General features: G+C 43.6%; 1 protein-coding gene across 11 annotated transcripts in view; it reads left to right on the top strand.

The window, feature by feature from the left end:
* Nucleotides 1-21,754, top strand: part of LOC310750345 (uncharacterized protein) — a 140,163-nt gene that overhangs the window by 3,116 nt on the left and 115,293 nt on the right. For 8 of the 11 annotated variants that reach the window (XM_083588240.1, XM_083588245.1, XM_083588244.1 and 5 more), the window contains exons 1-5: nt 5,732-10,554; nt 13,195-13,315; nt 14,137-14,224; nt 16,028-16,216; nt 16,609-16,717. In XM_083588240.1, coding sequence (XP_083444366.1) covers nt 10,380-10,554; nt 13,195-13,315; nt 14,137-14,224; nt 16,028-16,216; nt 16,609-16,717 — 682 coding nt within the window. In that variant the 5' untranslated portion in view covers nt 5,732-10,379. Of the gene's footprint in view, nt 1-83; nt 241-5,731; nt 10,555-13,194; nt 13,316-14,136; nt 14,225-16,027; nt 16,217-16,608; nt 16,718-21,754 lie in introns of those variants that run through there. The other 3 variants (XM_083588242.1, XM_083588246.1, XM_083588241.1) reach the window with 3 other exon arrangements.

Below are 21,754 nucleotides of genomic sequence, written 5' to 3' on the forward strand. Positions count from 1 at the left end.
AAGCTCCAACTTTAAGAAACAAAGCATATGCACAAGCATTTTTTAAAAAGCCAATAACAGCACTTTTTTTTTTTTTTTTGCAGGATCGATCAGCTGCACTTCAGTAGTCACAGCTTGCTTCTTCCTTTGGAACAATGCCTGCCATTAAAGGATGCACAAAGTCAGGTGAAGGAGGCAAAGAACTTCTTAAGTGAAAAAGACACCTTGCTTCAGGTTCAGAAAAGGCGAACTGCTCTCCCAGTGTGTGTTTTAAAATGTATTTTTAAAGCCTAGACACTTTCTGGTTTTTAAAAAAAATATTGAAAACACTTCATACAGTGTGATCTGCACACCTATTGGACACTGGCTCCTCCTGTGTTCTTTTGTTCTTAAGTTTTAAAAATGTGAAGAAAGAGAAATGAAACTTCCTCCATTCCTGAGGTCCAACAAGGCCCAAAATGGAAAGCAACTTTTATTATTTAGTATACCACCCTATCTATATCAATAGATATAGATATATAGCATTGATGGATTCTTCCTTATTTCTTGCACAACGTCTGCCCAGAAGGCTCCCCTCCCCCTCTTTCCCTTTACTTTGACTTGTCCTTTTATTCACAAATATATATAAATAAGCAGAGGGCAAGTTTTTCTTTTTGGTCTTTCACCAAAATATAACAACACCATGCTCACCTTCCCACCAGGAAAACTGGGGAAGGGCAGAGGTGGGAAGGGGGGGAGAAGGAGAGAGTCAATGAATCAAACTTCCAATAACTGTATGGAGTAGCTACAATTTATGCATACAAGATAGAGGGATCTGGGAGGGAGAGAGGGAAATAACCTGGCTGTGAGTAATGATGAGGCCGAGGGTATCTCTTGCAAATAAATTCTGTTGCCGTTGCGTGTTCAGCGCCTGGGCAGTGCATGGGAGGGGGTGGTATTCCGTGCCAAATGTGTGTATATAAAACGCTTCCCATCTTTCAATTAGATTCTTGATGGGATCTGACCAGCCTTAAGTTTTGCCTCCTGGCAGAACGGACACATCGGCTTCATTCATCCTGCCCTGTGAATAACGCAGCCTCCAACGAGGCTGTAAATCATTTTAATGGGATCCTCAGATTCAGATATTAGGAGCTTCTAATTTATCGCTGCTTTAGGATGAAAGGGTGGAGGAATCATTACTGAGCACCTCGGATGGGCGATGTGCAGCCCTTTTAATGTAACATTGGGAGTCTTTGATAAATCATCTGCCACATAGTATATTTTAAGCCTGCCACCCTCCTCCCTCTCTCCCTCCGATACTTCCCCATACTTTGGCCTCTCTACTACCCACTAAAGGGTGACCTCTTGATTTCAAATCATACTTCCATGTAACTGCTTTGAGGGTTTTGTTTTTAACAGTTGAGTGCTATATAAATTGGGGAAAAGGGAAGCAAATAATTTGTGACTTTTTCCTAACTTGGTCATTGCCACTGCTGCTTTGATGGTTCAAGAGGGTGTTTAAGAACATAAGAAGAGCCTGGCTGCTGGATCTGGCCATTGGTCCATCTAGTCCAGCATACTGTTCCCACAGTAGCTCCCCAGATGCCAGAAACCCGCAAGCAGGACCTGAACACAAGACCACCCTTCCTTCATGCAGTTTCCAGCAACTGGGATTCAGAAGCATATAGCCTCTGACTGTGATGGCAAAGCATAGCCTCTGACTGTGATGGCAAAGCATAGCCATCATAGAACTGTAGAGTTGGAATGAACCATGAGAGTCACCTAGTCCAACCCCCTGTAATACAGGAATCCTTTGTCCAATGTGGGGTTCATACTCACAACTCTGAAATTAAGAGTCTTATGCCTAATAGTCATCAATAGCTTTCTCCTCCATAAATTTGTCTGATCCTCTTTTAAAGCTGTCTGTCGGTGGCCATCAGTGCCTGCTGTGGGAGACAGTTCCACAGTTTTTCATAGGATGCTTACTGAAGCTTTTGGAAGAACTGGAGGAGGAGATGCGTATTTCTTGCTATGCATAACACCCAAGTCAGATATGGATCTGATCTGTGATGTTTGATTCTGCAATGGCCCGTTCATACATGGAAGACGTTGCTTGATGCTGGAGTTGTGGAGTGATTAATGTACTTGTTTGAACCAACACAAATCAGACCAGTGGGCCATTGAGCCCAGTGTGGTGCCATCTGACTAGCAGCAACTCTCTAGGGCATGTGAGGGGAACCAGATGTTCTCAGGTTACAGCTCCCATCATCCCTGACCATCAGCCATGCTAGCTGCAGCTGATGAGAACAACTACACCAGGAGGACCATAGGTTTGACATCCCTGCTCTGAACTGTGAACTGTCTAGCTCAGGAAATGTCCTGTGTGTGATCCTTCTCCTCCGTTGTTGGACAAATGTCACCCACAGTACAGGGGAGTAACTAGCACCCGGAGCAATGGGGGTGGGACGATCTGCCCATGGGGGCACCACAGCGATACACGCACGGGGGCGCTGTGACAATCCACCCAGGGGGGCACCACGGTGAGCTGCCCATGGAGTCCGCCTGGCGGATGCAAGCCCCACGCTGCCATTTCAGGCAAGGCGGGGCCCTGAGCCACCGCGTCACTCCCAGGAGAGACGTGTGGCTCAGGTGCTCTGCAGGCCAAGCCCCACAGTAAGTGCAGTCCCCCGTGGTGTGCCATTTTGTCACCCCCTCAGGGATGACACCTGGGATGGACCACCACCCCTTCCTACGCCCCTGCCACAGTGTGATAAATGCTTGCATCCTGATGCCATTCTTTTTGCTTTAAAACATTTGCCCATAGTGTAATTGTTTAATTTGGATTGTGGCTATCTGGCATTCATCTGCTACTGTTTTGGTGATTGATGAACCATCTTTTAAGTTCAATCTGCTGCCTATGATGAGTCAGAGAGAGAAAGATAATATAACAAATGGCTGTTTACCTCAACAGCTTTAGAAATCTCAGAACTCAGAGCTCCTAGTCCTTCCACTGCTAGTAAAAGGGAACTCCTCATTTCTCCCTTGTCACCTCATTCTCACCTCTCTGCTAGTTTCTGTTTATGCTTAATTTTAATTAATTAATTTACTGCAGTTATATTCCACCTTTTCCTGCAAGGAGCTTAAGGTGGTACATGCTTCTCCTCATCCTCATTTAATCCCTGCAACAATCCTGTGAGATAGGTTAGGATTAGAGGCAGTTACTAGCCCAAGGTCACCCAGTGAGCTTTATGACAATCTTTGCACTACCCCACATGGGCTCTCAGTGAAGTGGTCCATGGTTCAAGTTAGTCATTTGTATCAGCGTTTTTGTTATTATTTTTTCAGTCCTTGGCCATGACCAACCCCATGCAGTTCACAGGCAGGGTTCAAATATATAAAAGGATGTCACATAGAGGAGGGAGAAAGGCTGTTTTCTGCTGCTCCAGAGAAGCGGACACGGAGCAATGGATCCAAACTACAAGAAAGAAGATTCCACCTAAACATTAGGAAGAACTTCCTGACAGTAAGAGCTGTTCGACAGTGGAATTTGCTGCCAAGGAGTGTGGTGGAGTCTCCTTCTTTGGAGGTCTTTAAGCAGAGGCTTGACAACCATATGTCAGGAGTGCTCTGATGGTGTTTCCTGCTTGGCAGGGGGTTGGACTCGATGGCCCTTGTGGTCTCTTCCAACTCTATGATTCTATGATTCTATGATTCTATGGTTGTTCACAATTGAAGTGTAAGTCCATTGTGTAAGTCTCCCTTGGACCATTACATACACATGCCACCTTACCTTCAAGTGCTTCCACCCTTCTTCCCAAATGTCATTCAAGTTTAGTTATAGACAGGGCTTTTCTTCAGCCAGAACTTGCCAGAACTCAGTTCTGGCTCCTCTCACATGGGCGCCATTGCCATTATAACAAGGGAGGAATTCATGGTAAGTCCCAGCACCTCTTTTTCTAAGAAAATAGCACTGGTCATGGAGAAAATGATTGCATTGTGGTAAACAGTTTCAAGGGTCTTAGGGTGGTTGTGGAGAACCAATTAAATATTAATAAAGGCAATTTGCTCCCAGAAAACCATTTCTTTCTTTCCCTGCCCCCTTGCCCATCACACTGGGATGTCTGGAAGGAGATTAGCACACCCTCAAACTTTTGTCCTAGATATTGAGAGAATGCTACCCACTTACAGTGCAAATGGTACAGCATGTAACATCCCCATCCATCTACTCTGCTCGCCGCTGGTTATCAAGGCCCAGAGCACTCAAAGAAAACATATAATCTTCACAGGCTTGGGACTACAATACATGTATTTTATTGGTCTAACCTTGTTGTTGAGAGAGTTCTGTCCATTTAGCTATGAATAATTCAGCCTGAAACAGGGTTTGTTGAAGGGTGCTGTCCAAAATGCACTAGTTAAGGCTTTGGCAGTGTTTTCCATTATAAATTCCCTCTATAGAGCAGGTTTTATCGCTCCATTACTAAATGGAATGGGGGGAAAGAATCTCCCTGGGTCAGAATACAGTACACAAAGGCCCTGCAGCTAAGCAAAGCATCTCTGGGTCTTCTGATTTTATGTTGTATCATAAACACCAGTCCATCTATATTTTTTACAACTTAGCCCCATGCATGCTTACTCTGAAGTAGGGATGAGGAAATAGGCATTTTTGTTTTCTCTCACTTTCTTATTTTCCCCAATCTTCAGTGCAGCTCTCCACGTTTCCACATCAGTGTGTGTTGCTTTTCAAAGTCTTTATGAAAATTCACCAGTGTTCTAGTGCAAATTTCTCCAAATGTACACATTTTTGTATTCAGCTTTGCCTAATATGCCGTTTTTTGCAAAGCAATTTCCCCATGTACAATAGATTTTTGTTAGTAATTTTCATTGATAGATGCATTCATGTGCACACTTTATTCTAAGATATTCACTTTTGCACGCATTTGTTTGCTTGAGAACTGCATTGCAAAATTCCGAAATGCGTGAATTTCAAAAGATGGCTGTTAGCATCTTGTTTCCAAAAGTGTGAATCAGGTAAGTCTGCCTTTAAGTGTGAAGTGTATCACATTTCTCCTCCATGCCTGCTCTGAGTAAGAGTTACCATAAGAGCAATCTAATCTCCCCTGTTGCACAGGATAATGGTCTGTGTGTGGACTGAACAGAGGTTCTCTTCCACTTAGTTCTTTTGGATGAACCAGCCTCCTGCCAACTGCTCCCAATGGGATTATGCAATGGAAGGGGCAGGTTTGAAACAGCTCGGGATCCCAGGGAGTTTGAGCCAATCTCACAGCCATTAATGTCCAACACTGGGTCTGATACAAACCTGATGGTTGAACCAGAGTCAAGTTAGTGCAAGGATTGCTTCTTATTGCCGCCCCCCATCGCACTCAAGTTTCCACCATTGACAAGAACAGCAGGGCAATGCATGCAGTAGTAGCACAGAGTCTGAATTGTGTCCTAAGTTCAGATTTGCTCACATCCCCCCCCCTCCATTGCTTCTTTCTGAGATCTTAAAGAATGATAGAACTGTGGAATTGGAAGACACCCAAAGGGTCCAACACCCTGCAGTGCAGGAATCACAGCTATTATCATAGCTGTTATTAACATTGTCATGACTGGGGTTGAGCTCTTTTTTGCTGACTTTTGCCACTGGTACCAATACATTGCAGGAAGTGGGAAGGAGGAGAAGGGTAAGAGAGGGTTGGGAACTGGAGCATCACCTGAGACTGGGTTTGCTGCTGCTCCCCACTCCTCATTTCATGCCTCTTTCTCCAAGCAGGCTCTCTGGGAAAACAGACCGCTGGCTGCCTTCATGTTATCTCCCCACAACAAAAACCTCTTCCTGCTTCTGGTGAAGGACTTCCTCCTCCCTCTTCCCACCTACACCTGTGCAGAATAAACCTTACTGTGATGACAGTCTTGCACAAATATAGATATAGGAAGATATATATCCCCCTGTTCGTCCCATCTCAATCAACTGTTGTACTGTCAGACTTCTGTATCTCTTGATGTTGACTTTCCTTGAACAACAAATTACGGCCTCTTCACCTTATGTCCTTACAGCTTCCTATAATGAATTCTTACAGCATTACATTGACATAGATTCTTTGCACTGCCTAGCCCCAATTCCTTTGAGTTCTCTTCCAGAAATTGTGCTCTGATTCACTAAATCTTTAGTGTAATCATCCTGCCGATGCTCTCAAATAGCAGCACCAAACTGAAATCCCTGATTGCCTTGCATTTCATCTTTATTTACCCCATGAGCAATGCACAAAACACACTTCCTAATCCTCTCCTTTTATCCCCTATGTGCCTTTCTATGATACCACACACAGCAGAATCTGCAAGGTAATGTCACTTGTTGATGTGGTTTTAAATCAGGCTGTGGGGGCAGAGGGGACACACAAGTGGAAAAGATGCTAATAGGCCATGGGCAGGGCAATGGATCCTGGACATGATGCTTCCAAGTAGCCTATCAAGGATCCAGTAAGAGGTATCTGGCCTTTCCAGCTTCTCTGTCCACACTATACTAAAGCAGAACTAAAAAAAATCCATATATTTTCTGAATGTTATTCTTTTTTTGGCTGCTGCTCATCCTTATTTTAACCACCACCACCACCACCACTTATTCCGAACTTCTTGCAGAGATGTTCCCATATTCATCTTAAATAGCTTTCAGATGCCCTCATTAGTCTTCATGGATGCAACATAATGTAGCCAAATCTGACTGGCTACATACCATTGTGACATTATTTCACTCACTGCATAGTCCCTGATAGGAATTAGTCACCCTTGTAATTCATCCATGGAGGAGGGAATTTCCACCCCACCAAAATTGCTATGTATCTTTGGCACAGAAATTCAGACTGGTGAATATTCAGCACAGATCAAGCTGAGACTCTTTCATCAGAGTCTCCTTTTTTCATTAATTGTGCAGCAGTAACAATCATGTAAGCAACTGATTTTTGCTTAAATTGTTGCGCGTACCGTGGACCTCGTAAACAAGGATATGTTTATATACTATGTCCTCCAAGGAGCTCAAGGTAGTGCACATGATTCCCCCCTTCCATTTTTACCCCACAACAACCCTGTGTGGTAGGGTTAAGCTGAGAGGCAGTGATTGGCCCAAGGTCACCCAGTGAGCTTCATGGCTGAGTGGGGATTCAAAGTCTGGTCTCCCAGGTCCAGCACTTGAAGCACTAGACCACACTGGCTAAATATATGTTCTACTGACTCTATAATCTGTTAGTGTAATTCTGCAAAAATTGTTGAGGGAAAGGATTAGCATGCACAAAGGGTTTCAAAATAAAACTAGGGTGTACTATACTTTACTGCTTTTAACCGAGCAAATGAGAATATATAAGGGTAAAGCAAATGACGCAGCTTTCAATTTTCCTGGAACAGAGGCTGAGTGTGGATTGCGTGGGCTGGGCTGAAATGTGCTTGCATGTATGCAATAGGTCATGCCACCAGCTCTCATTGCCGTCAGCTTCCACCCCACATCCTTGTCACCAATGCAAAGCTTGCTTCGATGGTGAATGGTGCTAAAATAGCATCGGCGCTGTTTGTGCCTGTCCCCAAATGTGTCTGAGGCATCATTGTCGGGGAGATGTCATTATCTTGTCAGATCTGCCTTCTTCCCGAGGTGTTAACATTGCTCTGGAAGGCTAAAATTACAGGGTGCAGCACCAGTCAGAAGCCTGTACAAAAGATGCAAATGACTTCGTCTTGCATCCAAAGGGATTGGCAAGCAAGTTGCTTCTTGTTTTCCCCGGGTGGGGGTGGAGAGTTGAAAAAAGGAGAATTGAAACTACATTACTATTGCTAATCCAAAAGTAAGATGCTATAATGATTGGGGTGGAGTAGAGTTTCAAGCCACAACATTACCTTACATGTAATAACCTAAAATATAGACAAGGAAGGAAGGAAGGAAGGAAGGAAGGAAGGAAGGAAGGAAGGAAGGAAGGATTCTGGATAGTTAAAGGGTTATGGTAGGTTCTTGTGGATCTGACAGAACTAGAGTAGAACCTAGCCTGTATTGGATCAGGCCTGGCAAAGCCAATCTGGTACAATAAGGCAGAAAAGTATTTGAGAAGTCTGCAGATCTGCATCACTAGTTGTTCCAGAACTCAGCTGTCCTGACTGAGTTAGCAAAATGATGCTGTCTGGTTGGCAAATCTGCACCCCCCACCCTATAAAAGCCACAGGTGTTCTCCAACTGCTAGCTAGCTGTTGAGGAGGAGGGGTAGGGAAACTATATCAGTGAATTTGGCTGGCTGCCTCTCTTTAACACTGTGTTGATAAAGATTTAATTGGCAATTCTTGTCTGTAATGTAAGATAATTGCAGATATTCCCAGGAATTGTTTATAGGGTGGAAGGAAACAGATGCATCTGAGATGTATTGGAAGAGTTTAATTAAAGACTTTATAAAAGTGCAACAGATGGCATCCTTTGTTAGCTGAGGGGGCAGGTGGCAGAGGCCTTTGGTGGCATCTCAGAGTCTTGAAGGAGGGTGTTCTCTTCCCTGCTGAGCTCATGTGATCCTTTCAGAAGTCTCTGTTCAGTTGGCACGTGTGTATTTTGTGCTCTCCAGAATTTTTCACAGATGAAAATGGGCAGACTTTTGTGTCATTGCAATCAGCCCATTTTCACATCAAGCAGCCCAGTTCCAACCTTTTCTTTATTTTTATTACTGAAGGATCTTATCTCCATGATGTAATTGCAAAAGCTGCTTCTGGACAGGGTTTTAATGAACTTGAACATAGCATATCCTCCAGCATTGTGGAGATCAAAACAGGGAAACTTCTGTGCATGGCCTAACTGCCATATCTGAGCTAATCAGAGCTGAGGAAGGTACCAGATCAAATGTGAAGACTTTCATAGCCCTTCCTGTCCAATGGGCAACCAATGTGGCCAGAGCCAGGCCAGAGCCCCAGAATTCTTTCAGCTGAGAAGATGATCCAAGCTGCAGATCTTCTAGTTTACTATATGGGGTCACTATGCAGAGGTTCCCCATTCTAGCCCAGGCACTTGCTAATGCTAAGCGTAGAGTCCGCCTGAGTCTGACAGTGCTAAGTCATGACCTGCTAGCCTGTCCTCATCCTTTCTACTTGCTGCTCTCTGATCCTGAGGACTTTTTGGTTGTGACTTGCTCATTGGTTCTGGCCACTGGCCTGTCCCGTGAGCTGCCTCATCTTAGGTTACTTCCCGTGACCCAGCCTCAGACCCTCCACCCAAAGAGTTTGTTGCTGTTATACCAGTTTGACTGGTATAATATTGACTAGTTGTGTGCCCTTGCAATAGAGTCTGGTTCATTAGGGTGATGTGTTCCACAAAGCTCAGTCAACTCTCACCTGCCTGTCTACTTATAACAAGTCAGGGAATAGTTCAGCCTGTCACTGGCTCTGTTGGTCTCCTTGCTTTCCACCCTACCAGTGTTAATGACCTCCAACCACCTATCTGCCCAAATTTTATATTCCATATCAATGGTTCCCAAAATGGGCAGTATTGGCCTCTGGGGGGACACTACTTTGGGGGGTGCCAAGAGGTAAGGGGGAGGCAGAGGAGCCCTGGAGGTGTTGATGACTACCAGACTTTGAAAGCTGGTATCACTGGATAAAGTTTATCAATTTTATTGAACTAATTAAACTAAATAGTTTTAATTTTGAATAAATATACAATTAATCATTACTGTTTTAAATTTTATTGTGTTCTTATCTTCTTTAGTGTGTGGTGCAAACTCCTATTTGGAATAATGCTTTTTATAGGGTAAGGGGCTCTGGGGATGAATATATGGAACCAAGGGAGCAGTGGTCCACAAAAGTTTGGGAATCACTATTCTATATGCTACTTTAATATACAGGAGTGCAGTCTACCCTTGCCTCTGGCCATCCTACCTGGCTCTCTGCCTCCAGTGCAATTCCAGCAAGCTGGCTGTGCCAGGGGGAGCTCACAGGAAGGACATGATGGATGTGCCCACCCTGCCTTAGTCAGATATACACTGCTTCTGAACATGGAGCTTTAATTGTTGCAGTTGTGGAAAATGAGCATTATTCAATAAAGCTTTGCTCAGAGTAGGCCAATTGAAATTGATCAACATGGTTACATCAGGCCCATTTATTTCAATAGGTTTACTCTGAGTAAAACTGAGTTGACTACTACCCAATAGCCTTTAGCAGGCCTGAATTCTGTGGCTTTGCCTAATTCAGCAGCTGATCACATTGGGAATTTAAAACAATCCACAGGGCTGTCACAGTTTGGGGCTGCTTTTGAAACACCTGCATTTTGCCAGTGCCTCTTTGAATTCTGGGGTCATCCTTACAACGTTGACCTCGGGGAGGGGGGGCTGTCATCTTTTTCCGCTGCCCGGTGTTCATTTCACTTCAGGCTCTTTTGGAAAGTGATTACCCAGGAGAGATTTGGTTACATGTTTGGCTCCGGCAAAGGAAACATCAGTTGCTGGGGCAGCAAGAAAACTTGGCAGTTTTTTGCATGGGTTTTGGGTTTCTCCCATGCCAGGCAGAGCCAGCTTTCCCTGGATCTGATGGCTGAACTTTGGAGCTGGTTCCTTTGGTTTTCTGCCCTTGCTTTCTTCTCAAGAGGTATGTTTAATTTTTCTTAATGTGTTCATTCTCTCCTTCATCACTGTCACCTAAATTGCTGCATACGCACCATACAATTAAAGCACACACACCCCAAATCCTGGGAGCTGTAATTTACCCATAGTAAAGCTGTAGTTTCCAGCACCCTTAACAAACTACAGTTCCCAAGATGGGAAAGAGTTGAAGTGTGTTGTAAATATATGGTGTGCATATGCAGTCTTTGTTTTTGTTTTGTGTTTTTTTAAAAAAAGAAGATTTGAGGGAACATTCTGTCCTCCGTTCCTTAAGCCTGGACAAGACCCTGAGTCAAGAATCTTTTACACGGCTTGTTGGCATTTTTGGTGGTGGTTGTTTTAAAAATAGAGATTTTTTTTAAAAAATAATTCAGAAGAGAAAAGTAGTGCATACTCATTAATCATAAAGTTTAAAAATAAGACTTCGCTAAGGGGAACAATGAATACAGTTTTACATCGTAATTCAAGAAGGAAATAAAAATCACCCATCTTTTGGCAAATTTGTTTTCATTCAGTGCATTTTCTCTTGTTCAGTATGTTTAAATAGTGAGATGCTTCTGTTGTCCCTGCCCCTTCCTTACATGGTATGGATAAGCCCACCATGTCTAAAAAGTACATCTCCCCCCCCCCCCACAAAGCCTGTGAACTGTAGTTTGCTAAGGGTGCTTGCAATTATGACTCAGGGGTTACACTTCCCAGGATTCTTTGGGTGGGGTGTGCTTTAAATGCCCTTTAAATGTATGGTGTAAATATAGCATTAATTTCTGTGCATGCTTAGTAAATTTCTGGCAGTGGAACAATCCTGCCCCTTTTTGCTCTGCTCTCTTCTGTTTGCATGTTTGAAAGAAAAAGTCCATTTCTGAAAGAACAATCTGGCCCATGCTGTCGGCATCAAACATCTCTACCATTTGTTGGGCAGCTTGCCTAATAAGCAAATAATGAATACATGTGCCGAGAGTCAAGTCCTCCAAAAGGCATAGCACCAGGGACAGTTACAAAGGGATCGTGGGCCAGACCTTCGTTAGATTGAAACTAATGGGCTCTCACTGGCTGAGCTCTGGAAATGATGTCGGGACACAGAAAAGAAGCATTTTAGTGTCAAGTGCTCACACTAAAATCTTTAGACTTTGGGTTCAGGAAGCCCATTTCCTAATACAAACTGTTGATTCATGAATTCCACCCTTTCAAAAAGGGTGTTTGTTTGTTTTTGTTACAAAGGAGCTTGTGGTATGATTATCTTCATTTTGCCTAAAGGGAAAGGTCCAATATATCTGAAGGAGTGTCTCCACCCCCATCGCTTTGCCCAGACACTGAGGTCCAGTGCCAAGGGCCTTCTGGTGGTTCCCCCACTGCAAGAAGCCAAGTTACAGGGAACCAGGCAGAGGGCCTTCTCAGTAGTGGCACCTGCCCTGTGAAATACCCTCCCATCAGATGTCAAAGAGATAAACAACTACCAGACTTTTAGAAGACATCTGAAGGCAGCCCTGTTTAAGGAAGATTTTAATGTTTAACAGATGATTGTATTTTAATATTTTGTTGGAAGCCGCTGAGAGTGACTAGGGAAACCCCGCCAGATGGGCAGTGTATAAATAATAAATTATTATTATTATTATTATTATTATTATTATTATTATTATTATTATTATTAAGTTGCATTGAAGTCTCTTGGAAGCAGGTGTCAGTTTTTCCCCCTGAAGGGAGCCATATTTCTGGATTCTCAGGTTGGCTTCTGGTCTTCTGTTAGGCAGAGCTGGATTTGTGGCCAGCTCCAGAATCTCTCCTTGATAGCAAGGTTGTGCCCTGGGATGTGATAAAACTGCCTCTGGACATGTGTTGAGTTCCTTTCAAGAAGACACACTGCAAACCTCCCCATTGCTAGGATTGCTGGTAGATCTCCCAGGCCATGTCTTCCAGACATTGAGTCATAACATCTTTCTTCTGACCTTCTGAACTGAGAGGATTGTGGCATACAGGACCAGACTAAGACCTGGGAGACAAGTGTTCAAATCCCCACTAAGCCATGAAATTCACTGAGTGACGTTGGACTGGTCACTGCCTGACACACTAAACTACTACACAAGGTTGTTGTGAGGATTAAATGAGGAGAGTGAGAACCATGTACACCACCTTGAGCTCCTTGAAGAAAAAGAGGGGCAATTTATTTATTTATTGCATTTATATCCTGCCTTTCCTCCATCATGAAACCCGAAACAGTGTACATGTGAGAGCCAATGGGGTGTAGTGGTTAGAGTGTTATACTAGGATCTGGGAGACCAGGGTTCAAATGCTCACTCGGTCATGTAGCTCACTGGGTAACTTTGGGTCAGTCACTCACTCTAAGCTTAGCCAACCTCACAGGGTTGTTGGAAGGCTAAAATGGGGAGGAAAAGAACGATGTAGGCCACCTTGAGTTCTTTGGAGGAAAGGTGGACTATAAAAGCGATAGACAGACAGACAGATGTGGTCCCCAGTTACTCTCCAATCCAGGTACTGATCCAGACCTGCTTAGCTTTAGCAACGTGGTGGCCTCACATGCCTTCAGACAATTTCTGTTGGGAAGCTAGATCTAGTATCCTGGCTCTGCTGTGCCTGCCATCTCCAGGGACCATTTTCTTCTTTCTTGCAGGAACTCTCTCTCTTTCCATGAGTGATGAAGATATAATCTGTAAGAGTCGGTGCCTCATTAACTGCTCAAAAGGATACTACCACACTTCTGGCAACTGCCTCGAGTGCCCTGTTGGATTCTTGTAAGGGAGCACCTTAGGCCAGTGATTTTGTGTGTGTGTGTGTGTGTTACACAATGAAACTAGAAATGCATAAAGGGATCCCAGAGAAGCTTCGGTTTGTTTCTGCGCTCAGAAGAGGCTAGTAGGGAGGTGGCACTTTACAGAGGTTTCCAGGCAAAAAGGAAAAGGAAGTAGGGCTCTGCCCCGAGGTCCTTACAAACTACAATTCATTATTGGGGAATCCATAAAGGGAGTGGGGCGGGGGACAGAGGAGAAGCAGGATAGTAAGGGACAATATTTCAGAATTGGGTGAAGGATGGATTTAGAATGGGATGAGAGCATTAGAAAGAAGGACCTTGGAATATTTTGCAGATCATGGGGATGAAATTTGATTTAGTATGCCTTTAAAGCCAAATATATCAAAGCCACACTGTCTAAAACAATATGCGACCCAGAACACAGCTATCCTTTGAAATTCTCACTTACCTAAATTTTCTGCTGCAGTTCTGCAACCAGTGTTTGCCAAAACGCACGTGCACAGTTAAAGCATGCATAAAAATATATGTATCTGTGAAAGTAACATACAAAATACATTATATCAGGGGAGATGGCTTGCAAAAAATGTGTACTTTAGTTAAAACTACCTACTGAGCCTAAAAAGCTACATTCCTGTGAGTGAACTGGAAGAAAACCTTCACTTTGAGTCCCACTATAGGGTGATAGTATGAGAGTCAGCCTATTAGGTCTAATTGAAGTTCAGCTGAGGCTTAGCCCTTGCTGTGGGAAACTCACAAGGAGCCAAAGGTCAGTTGGACTCAAACTTTTGTTGCTTTGCTTTGCAGCTGCCCAGGAGGTCAGATAGCTCCACGCTTATGCCCCATAGGAACCTATAATCAACTTACAGCTCAGGAAGATATTGCATCCTGCCAGGTAAATGAAACAGGACGGGAAAGAGGAGAGCATGGAGAGAGTCTGTAGCTAAAATGGGGTTTCTGTTCATACTCAGAGGGTGCTCAATTGCTGAATCCTTCTTGTTTCTTCAAACAATAAGGCAGGGAGCCCCACCCACCATGGGCGTAGCCAGGCTTTATTTTAGGAGGGCAGAACTGAGCTATCTGTGACACAATTGGTCAGTTAAGTATTTAGCAGCTGATTTTTGAAATAAAATTTAAAGGCTGCAATCTCTCTCTCTTTCACTCTTCCCCCTCCCCCATGTCTGTTGAGGAGCCCACAGTGTACCCAGGAGCAGAGCGGGAGACAGATCTCATGCAGTTTATCATGGGTTGGGGGGGGCAGGTAGAGCACAAAGTAAAACCTGTCAGCTGGGATAGTGCTCTGCTGATTATTGCATCTAACATGAGGGAGCAACTATGTGAAGTGGCAGTGCTGAAGGGCCTAGACATTCCTGGAATGAGGCTCTATAGATTGTCAGGGCCATATAGAGCCAGCTGGAGGCTGTTGTAAACTCAGGGGCTGGTAACACAGACTCCTGTCCAGATCCATCCTTACTTCCCATCTAAATGTATTTGGCATAGAAGATAGCGGTCTCTAAGTTAAAAAAAATGCAACTTTCATCATCCGGGTAGCAAAATCCCCATCATTAGATGTTCTGAATTAAAATAATACATTCAGTTGTTCTCCCTCTGCCAGGCAAAACATGGGGCGTGTTCCCAGATCCTGTGATTAACACATCTCTGCAGTGCTATTTAAGAGAAATTACTCTTTCATCAGCTGCTCATAACTGACGTGAGCCCAAAAGAATATTATGGGATTGTTTCTGATGTGTATGGGTTGTTTCTTAATATCTTGGGCATTGCAAAATGTGAGCACCAGTTTTTCTGCTTTTGACTTTCTTTCTTTCCCTCTTAAATATTCCTAGTACCAAGTAAGCTCCCACAAAACACCCCTGCTTCATCATCACACCCCTCCATCTTCTGCCAGCTTAAAATAAAAAGAGTTCATTGAGTTTCTCCTTCTCTCTAATATAGAGTGCATTCTATAACACCAGCACTACCAGTGAAAAATCCCACCTCTACATTATGACATGTCAATCATCATCCAGCCACGGCAAGGCTAACTGGGGTTTCATTTATTCATCTTTATCCTGTTCCCAGGCAGGTGGGGGGGGGTCAGTCCTTTTGTTTTCCTGGTCCATTGTTGTTTAGGTTTTATATGTAAGTAACTTCAGCTTAAAACTGGCTTGGCGACCAGTGCTGATCCCTTAGCATTGGTGTGATAATGTACCCACTGCTCACAACCCAGACCACAATATGCAGCACCAACTGAAGCCCCTGGACCAGCCACAAGGGAAGGTCCACATACTGTGCATTGCAGTAGTCTAAACATGAGCTCACCAGTGTATGAGTTACAGTGGCCTGGCTATCCTTGTCCAGGAATAGCACAATTGATGCACTAGCTGAAGTGGTGCTAATGGCTTTGCCCTTTGGAGGTCACCTGAGTCCACCACACATGAGTTGGATCTAAAAAGTTGCTGAAAGATCTGGCACATGAAGCAAAAAGAGATTGCAAAATGGAAGCAAAAATGTTGGTGTTATAAAGGGCAAATGCTTGTTCATGAGTTGCACCCAGACATTTGGCTGCTAGTGAAATGTTATTCATAAAGATCTTGGTTCCAGTAATGGCAAATTGGGAACGCAGCATTTCTGTGACTCCTTTGGGGACACCATTCCACTTAATAGCACACCTCTTAATGGTTCATAACTTCCTTGGCAGGCCTGCCCAGATGGTTACATCAGCTTGGGCACCCGAGCTGGGTGCCAGGTTTGTCCAGATGGCTACCGGTGTGATCCACAGATGGGTCTACAGCGAAAGTGCATCCCTGGTCAGTATTCGCCTGCTGGAGAGATGGAGTGTCAGGAATGCCCCAAAGGATATGTCTGCCCCGATGGACAGGAGATACAGGTATAGAGTATCACACCTAATGCTAGCTGATCTCCTAATTGGTGTTCATCTTTTAGATGAGAAGAATAGGATGTGTCCTTTTTATGTTGATATAGTATAAGCACTTTTAGTTAATAATACTTTCTAATATTTTGATGTATTTTAACTTGATATTATATCTTCTTTCTGTCTTTTTAATTGTATGGTAGTGACAAATAAGTAATAATACATACATACATACATACATACATACATACATACATACAGTTTTTTTAATGTCCCTCTTAACTCTATTTTTGGTTGCAAATTTATTTTGTTTGTGTATTAAGGATCAATTGGGCTTTGGTTGTATGGATAATTTTATGTTGGGGAAAGGCACCATCATCAAATTGTTCTCTGTTTTCTCTCTTCAGCATTGCCCAGGTGGCCACGAGCCCAATCCCAGCCATACCTTTTGCAGAGCCTGCTTCCCTGGCTTTTTCTCTACGGAAGGAAGTCCAGAGTGCCAGCCTTGTCCAACAGGTAGGCTGTTCTTCTGAGCCACCTTGGATACAAAACACAGACAGGCCCTGGATCAATAGTAACTCTCTGCTTTTGCTTCCAAACCCTTGAAATAGTTCTTATTAAAGCAGTGGCTCAGTGACAGTCTGGGGGCAGTAGAGACGTGAAGATATTTCAGCAGCAATTAGGTTTCATTTGCTCCATGTTGATCCCAGGAGAGCAAGACAATACTGTGTGACAAAGAGGTAATCTTCCCTTTCTTCTTCATAGTAAAAAGTGCAGTGATATGAGATAAAAGCCCTGTCCTTATATCATCGACTGGATAGGAGGCCACACACTCAATATTTAGGCAGGTTTCTGCTTTGGTATATGGGTTAACACAATAAATGCTATTCAATATTTAGACAGGATGAATCAGCAGAGATGCTAAAGTCCCTGGTTGTTTTTCTATGAATGGTGCCTCTCATATTCTTCCAAAGACTCAGAGAAAGTGATTTCTGGCAACCCAGAGAGAGACGTGAGGCTTAGGGAAAAAATGAGGACTTGAGCATATTAAAAAGTGTGTGTGAATACACCCTGGTTTGACATGCCATAATCATTAATAACTTTGTGTGCTCTGATCTGGGGCTCCAGATTTTGGCACGATTAATGCACTTTGCAATTAAAAAGAAATGAAGCTTCATTTTCCCAGTCAGCTCCTGATGTCCATCTTGGGAGTTACCCAGTAAAATAGCTTTGAGTTGCTTAACAGTGTAAGGAATAAATGTTTTGGGGAAAAGGTCTTTGTGTCTGTTTCACGTCTCTCTGTGCGTCTTCAGCAGATGCTGAAGTGGAATTCTGTGTGACTTCAACTTATTGATTTGTAATAACCTCAGCTTGGGAGAATCTGTGGGTCAGGCCAGCCCACCTGAATGGGGGAGGGCTTGCCTGAATGACTTTCAGGTCCTTTACAGCCCTACATTTCTATGACTTGAAGCAACTTGGCAGGCTCAACTTTTTAAGTCTTCAGGAAAGCTGAAAGTAAAGCCTGGGAGATTAGATGTGCTCCACCAGTAAATAAGTGAATTCTCAATTGTCCTCCATAAGCCATTTAAAGAGCTCCTTGCTCTTAACTACTGCACACCTCCACCCTGCTTGATATTCCAGAGACGTCTTGATAATCCCGTCCTCAGGATATCGCTAGCCTGTCATTGTGGGAATGATCGGGGTGTTGCAAATTCATCACTGTGACATTAGCGCTGAACCAAATATGACAGGAGGATGGGCAGAGGGGAGCTCAGACCTTTGTTTTAAAAAGCAACAATTGCCTTTGAGAATTATGAAAGCGTAGAATGTTATTAGAGATGATTAATTGGCTGAAATGGCTCAGAAAATTACAGAGAAAGACAAGCAACCAGAATTAGAGGTTGCTTCCCACTGCACACTGTCTCTCAGCATAAAATCGGGCTGGAAGGGAATCAAATATCTGAAATAATTCATGCTGGAAATTTATTTCCCTCTGGAGATGGGAGAAGAGTTATCTGTGAAAATCACCAAAGCACTTTTTATGGGGAGAAGATGGGAAGCAAATGCATTTGGCTTACCCTTGTGAGTTTTTATTTTTAGATAGATAGATAGATAGATAGATAGATAGATAGATAGACAGATAGACAGACACACTATGAAATTCATATTACATTAAGACTGCATTCTTCTCCAATGCACCCATAGGCAAGGATTTCTCTGCCAAATTATATGAAAGCAGTTGCAAACAGGCTGGTAGTGTGATCTGAACAACTACCCAAAATCAAAGGAGTTTTCTTTTTTTGCAAAAAATGCACAGCAGAGATAACTGCAAGACTTCAGTGCTGCCTGCTTGCCAGGCATATTAGGAATGGTTGGTGGCATGTAAAAATACTCAGCGGCACTTCAGGCATCACCAGTGGCTTTTTATTTTTTTACTCTCAAGGTGAGTTGACTAAACACTTTCTAGCTTCTGCCGGTTTCTCTTTTTATCCCATTCTAAATTATCTGTCTCTAGTATGAAATAATAAATGTGAAGCTATAAAAGCATCAGCCTTGGGAATTCTGGGTGGACAAGGAAGAAAGGGCTCAGCATACATGCACAGCGAAGACCAGGGTCACAAGCCCAGCAATATCAGGACTGGTCTCCCACACAGGAATAGGGTGGTGGGAGAAGGCTGTAAGATAGGTACCTGCATTCCAGGGAGGTAATGGAAAAGTGTAAATTAAGACAAGGAAAAACACAGGGTGTCGATCAATGGTGAGGATTCTCCAGCCCATGGACCTAGTAAAGCCCACTAGGCCTCCCTATCTGACTCATGAGAACATTTTAGCCAAGCCATGGCCACATCATTTATGACACTGAGTGTGGAGCGGGTAAAGGTCTGCCTGGGCCACAAAGATATTTTCAGGCACCACCAATCAGCTGATGGGACCCCTGGCACGGTGACTTGCAAGCACCAAGAATCAGCTAATCATTGGGACTTTGCTAGCACTGTGCTTTGCAAGCCCTGATGATCAGCTGACCATTGAGGCTTCTGTGCACAATGCTATGCTAACAATCAGCTGATTTACACTGATATAAAAACATTCTGTTTTAAATGTGTAGCTTAAAACTTAACTTTCTTTCAAAAGTACACCTTTGGACATATTACCTTGTGCATTTTTTTGAGCCAAGAATTGTGTTGGGCAGATAGCTATGTTCTAATCCTCATGCTAAGTCCAGGAGGGGCCGATCAGGTCGATTTGCTTTGAAATTTGTGAAGATCAAATTTCTTAAGCATCCCTGGTCACAATACATCAGGGTAGCTTTCAGCACTGGACAGCTCCTTAATGAAAGCAGCTAAAGCTTTGCGGAGCTGTTTGCTTCGTGGCCTTCCAGGCCCAAAGTTCCATCTCCTGGGGAGTTTCAGGCTCTCCCCTTCTTCATGACTTGTTGCTCCATTGGAAGCCAAAATATTTAATGAGCACATTCAGGTACCTCCCACTGTGCCAGTGTAGTCAGTAACTTGATTCTGATCTCTGTAATGAGGATCCTCCTAATTAAATAATGAAGTGTTCCTGTATTCTGGCTGCCTTGATGTCGACTGATAAAAGGCAAAATGGAATGATTGATGTTTCATGAAAAGCCTTGGTGGTTCACTTCCAGCAGTGGTCTGTAATTCACTGTTATGGAAATCAGATAACGTTGGGTCTTGGGTTTCCAGGCTTTCGGCTTCTGGTACTAGTGTCCGATGAATAGAGAGCAGCCTGCTCCCGGGAGCATTTATTGTGCAAAATATGGAGCTAGGAGAATGTGTGCTGGCACCAAGGCAATCTCTAGAGTTTGGTACAGAATATTGTCATTTCAGAGCGGTTCTGGCAGAGCAAGACACAGTCTTTGTCTACAAAAATTGGCCATTTTTGACATAATGAAACATTTGCAAACCAGTCTTTTCTTAATATTAGCAACAAAGCCTAGGAAAGGCGTCTAAAACTCACACAGATATATATGAGCAGAGTGAGACTTTGTGTTGACCATCACCTGCCTTGCCCCACCCTCCAGCCCTAGACCCTTCAGAACACAGCTGCTGCCATGGGCATTATGTGTATGTGTCTTTTGATGAACCCAGTGGAAGATTATGAGTCATGGGGGTGGGGAGAGAGTATGTGTGAATTCAACAGTGTTTTATTTTGGGTTGCTAATTTGTTAATATTGTTTTGTAGATTATGAGTGCTGTAATGCTTTGTGAATCTTACATGACTTTTGTTGTGGGTTTGCTGTTTAGCTTATTTTTTAGTTATTTTGTTAATAGTGTTTTGTAGAAGGTGGTTGTTTTACTCATAATTTGTTAATTATTCTATACTATTTATGTTGTATTTATAATGCTCTATTATGCTACTGTTATTTTTTGCTTATGAGCCTTGTGAGTCAAAAGTGGCACAGAAATATAATAAATGAAAGTGTGTGTGTGTGTGTGTGTGTGTGTGTGTGTGTGTAATGTGGTTTGGCTGGAGTTCAACATTTTGGTGAAGGGGCTGTAATTTGTCCTGTGGTCCAACTCTAGAGTAAGATGAAGTTGTAAACTGGCCAAGGCTTTGCAAATATCTACATAAGAGGAAGAATGGCATAGGAGATGGAAAAGCCCTTGTTCAAAGCAGGGATGTAGGAAGCTGCCTTATACTGTGCTAAACCTTTAGCAACCTAGGTTGGTGCCCTGACTGATGGGAGCTTTCCCAACTTCTCAGTAACAGTGGTGGTGGGGTCTTTCCCAATCCTGCACTCCAAGGTGCTTTAGCTAGAGGTGCTTGAGGTTAAACTTGTGGTGAGGACACCACACCCAGACACACCTAGGGAAAATGCTGAGATGTCTTTGGGATATCTGGGCATCCTGTTTAGGAGGGGAAGAGCAGTATAACCCTGAGGAGGCCAGCAGGAGGCTAACTGAAACTTCTGAGTCATCAGAGTGTGAGGTTCAAGGGAGGAGAAGTCAGGACATTCAGGAAGTATGTAAGCATCTAGGAATAGTGTTGCTACTTTTGAAGAGGGAGTATAAGGAGGAGCCAAGGAGGAAGGGCTTATGGAAATGATGGACCTGCCCCCATTTCTAGGACTGATCTCTCTAATCAGGTCTAGAGCTTGGCAAAGGTGCAGTGTCTCCAAACAGAAGGGAAGAGCAGGATGCATGCATTTTGTAATGCCCTCATGGCTTTAATACAACCAGTGGAACCAATCAATGGCAAGACGCCAGGGCCTTCATCCTTCCCTCAATTATCCTAATGTGGAGCTTCCATATCCCATCTGGGATTTCTGCTCTTTTAAGAACACCATGGAAGGCAAAATTTCTACAGGGGCAGTTTCCCCCATCACAGTGAAGAAGGAAATGGATCTGCACCTTGCTCTACACAGGAAGCCTTTAAGAAGGAGGGGAGGCGCCAGGGTTCAATCACAGAATGTGGGCTTTGCATAGAGCATGCATTTCCCTTGACCTTCACAATAGGCAGCTTTGTCCCATTGGTGGCCTCAATAGGCACTAGTGCTGCAGTGCTGCAGCAGAGAAAATGGGATACTGAGAG

This window comes from Podarcis filfolensis, assembly GCF_964270895.1.
Source record: "Podarcis filfolensis genome assembly, chromosome: 15".
Lineage (NCBI taxonomy): Eukaryota > Metazoa > Chordata > Lepidosauria > Squamata > Lacertidae > Podarcis > Podarcis filfolensis.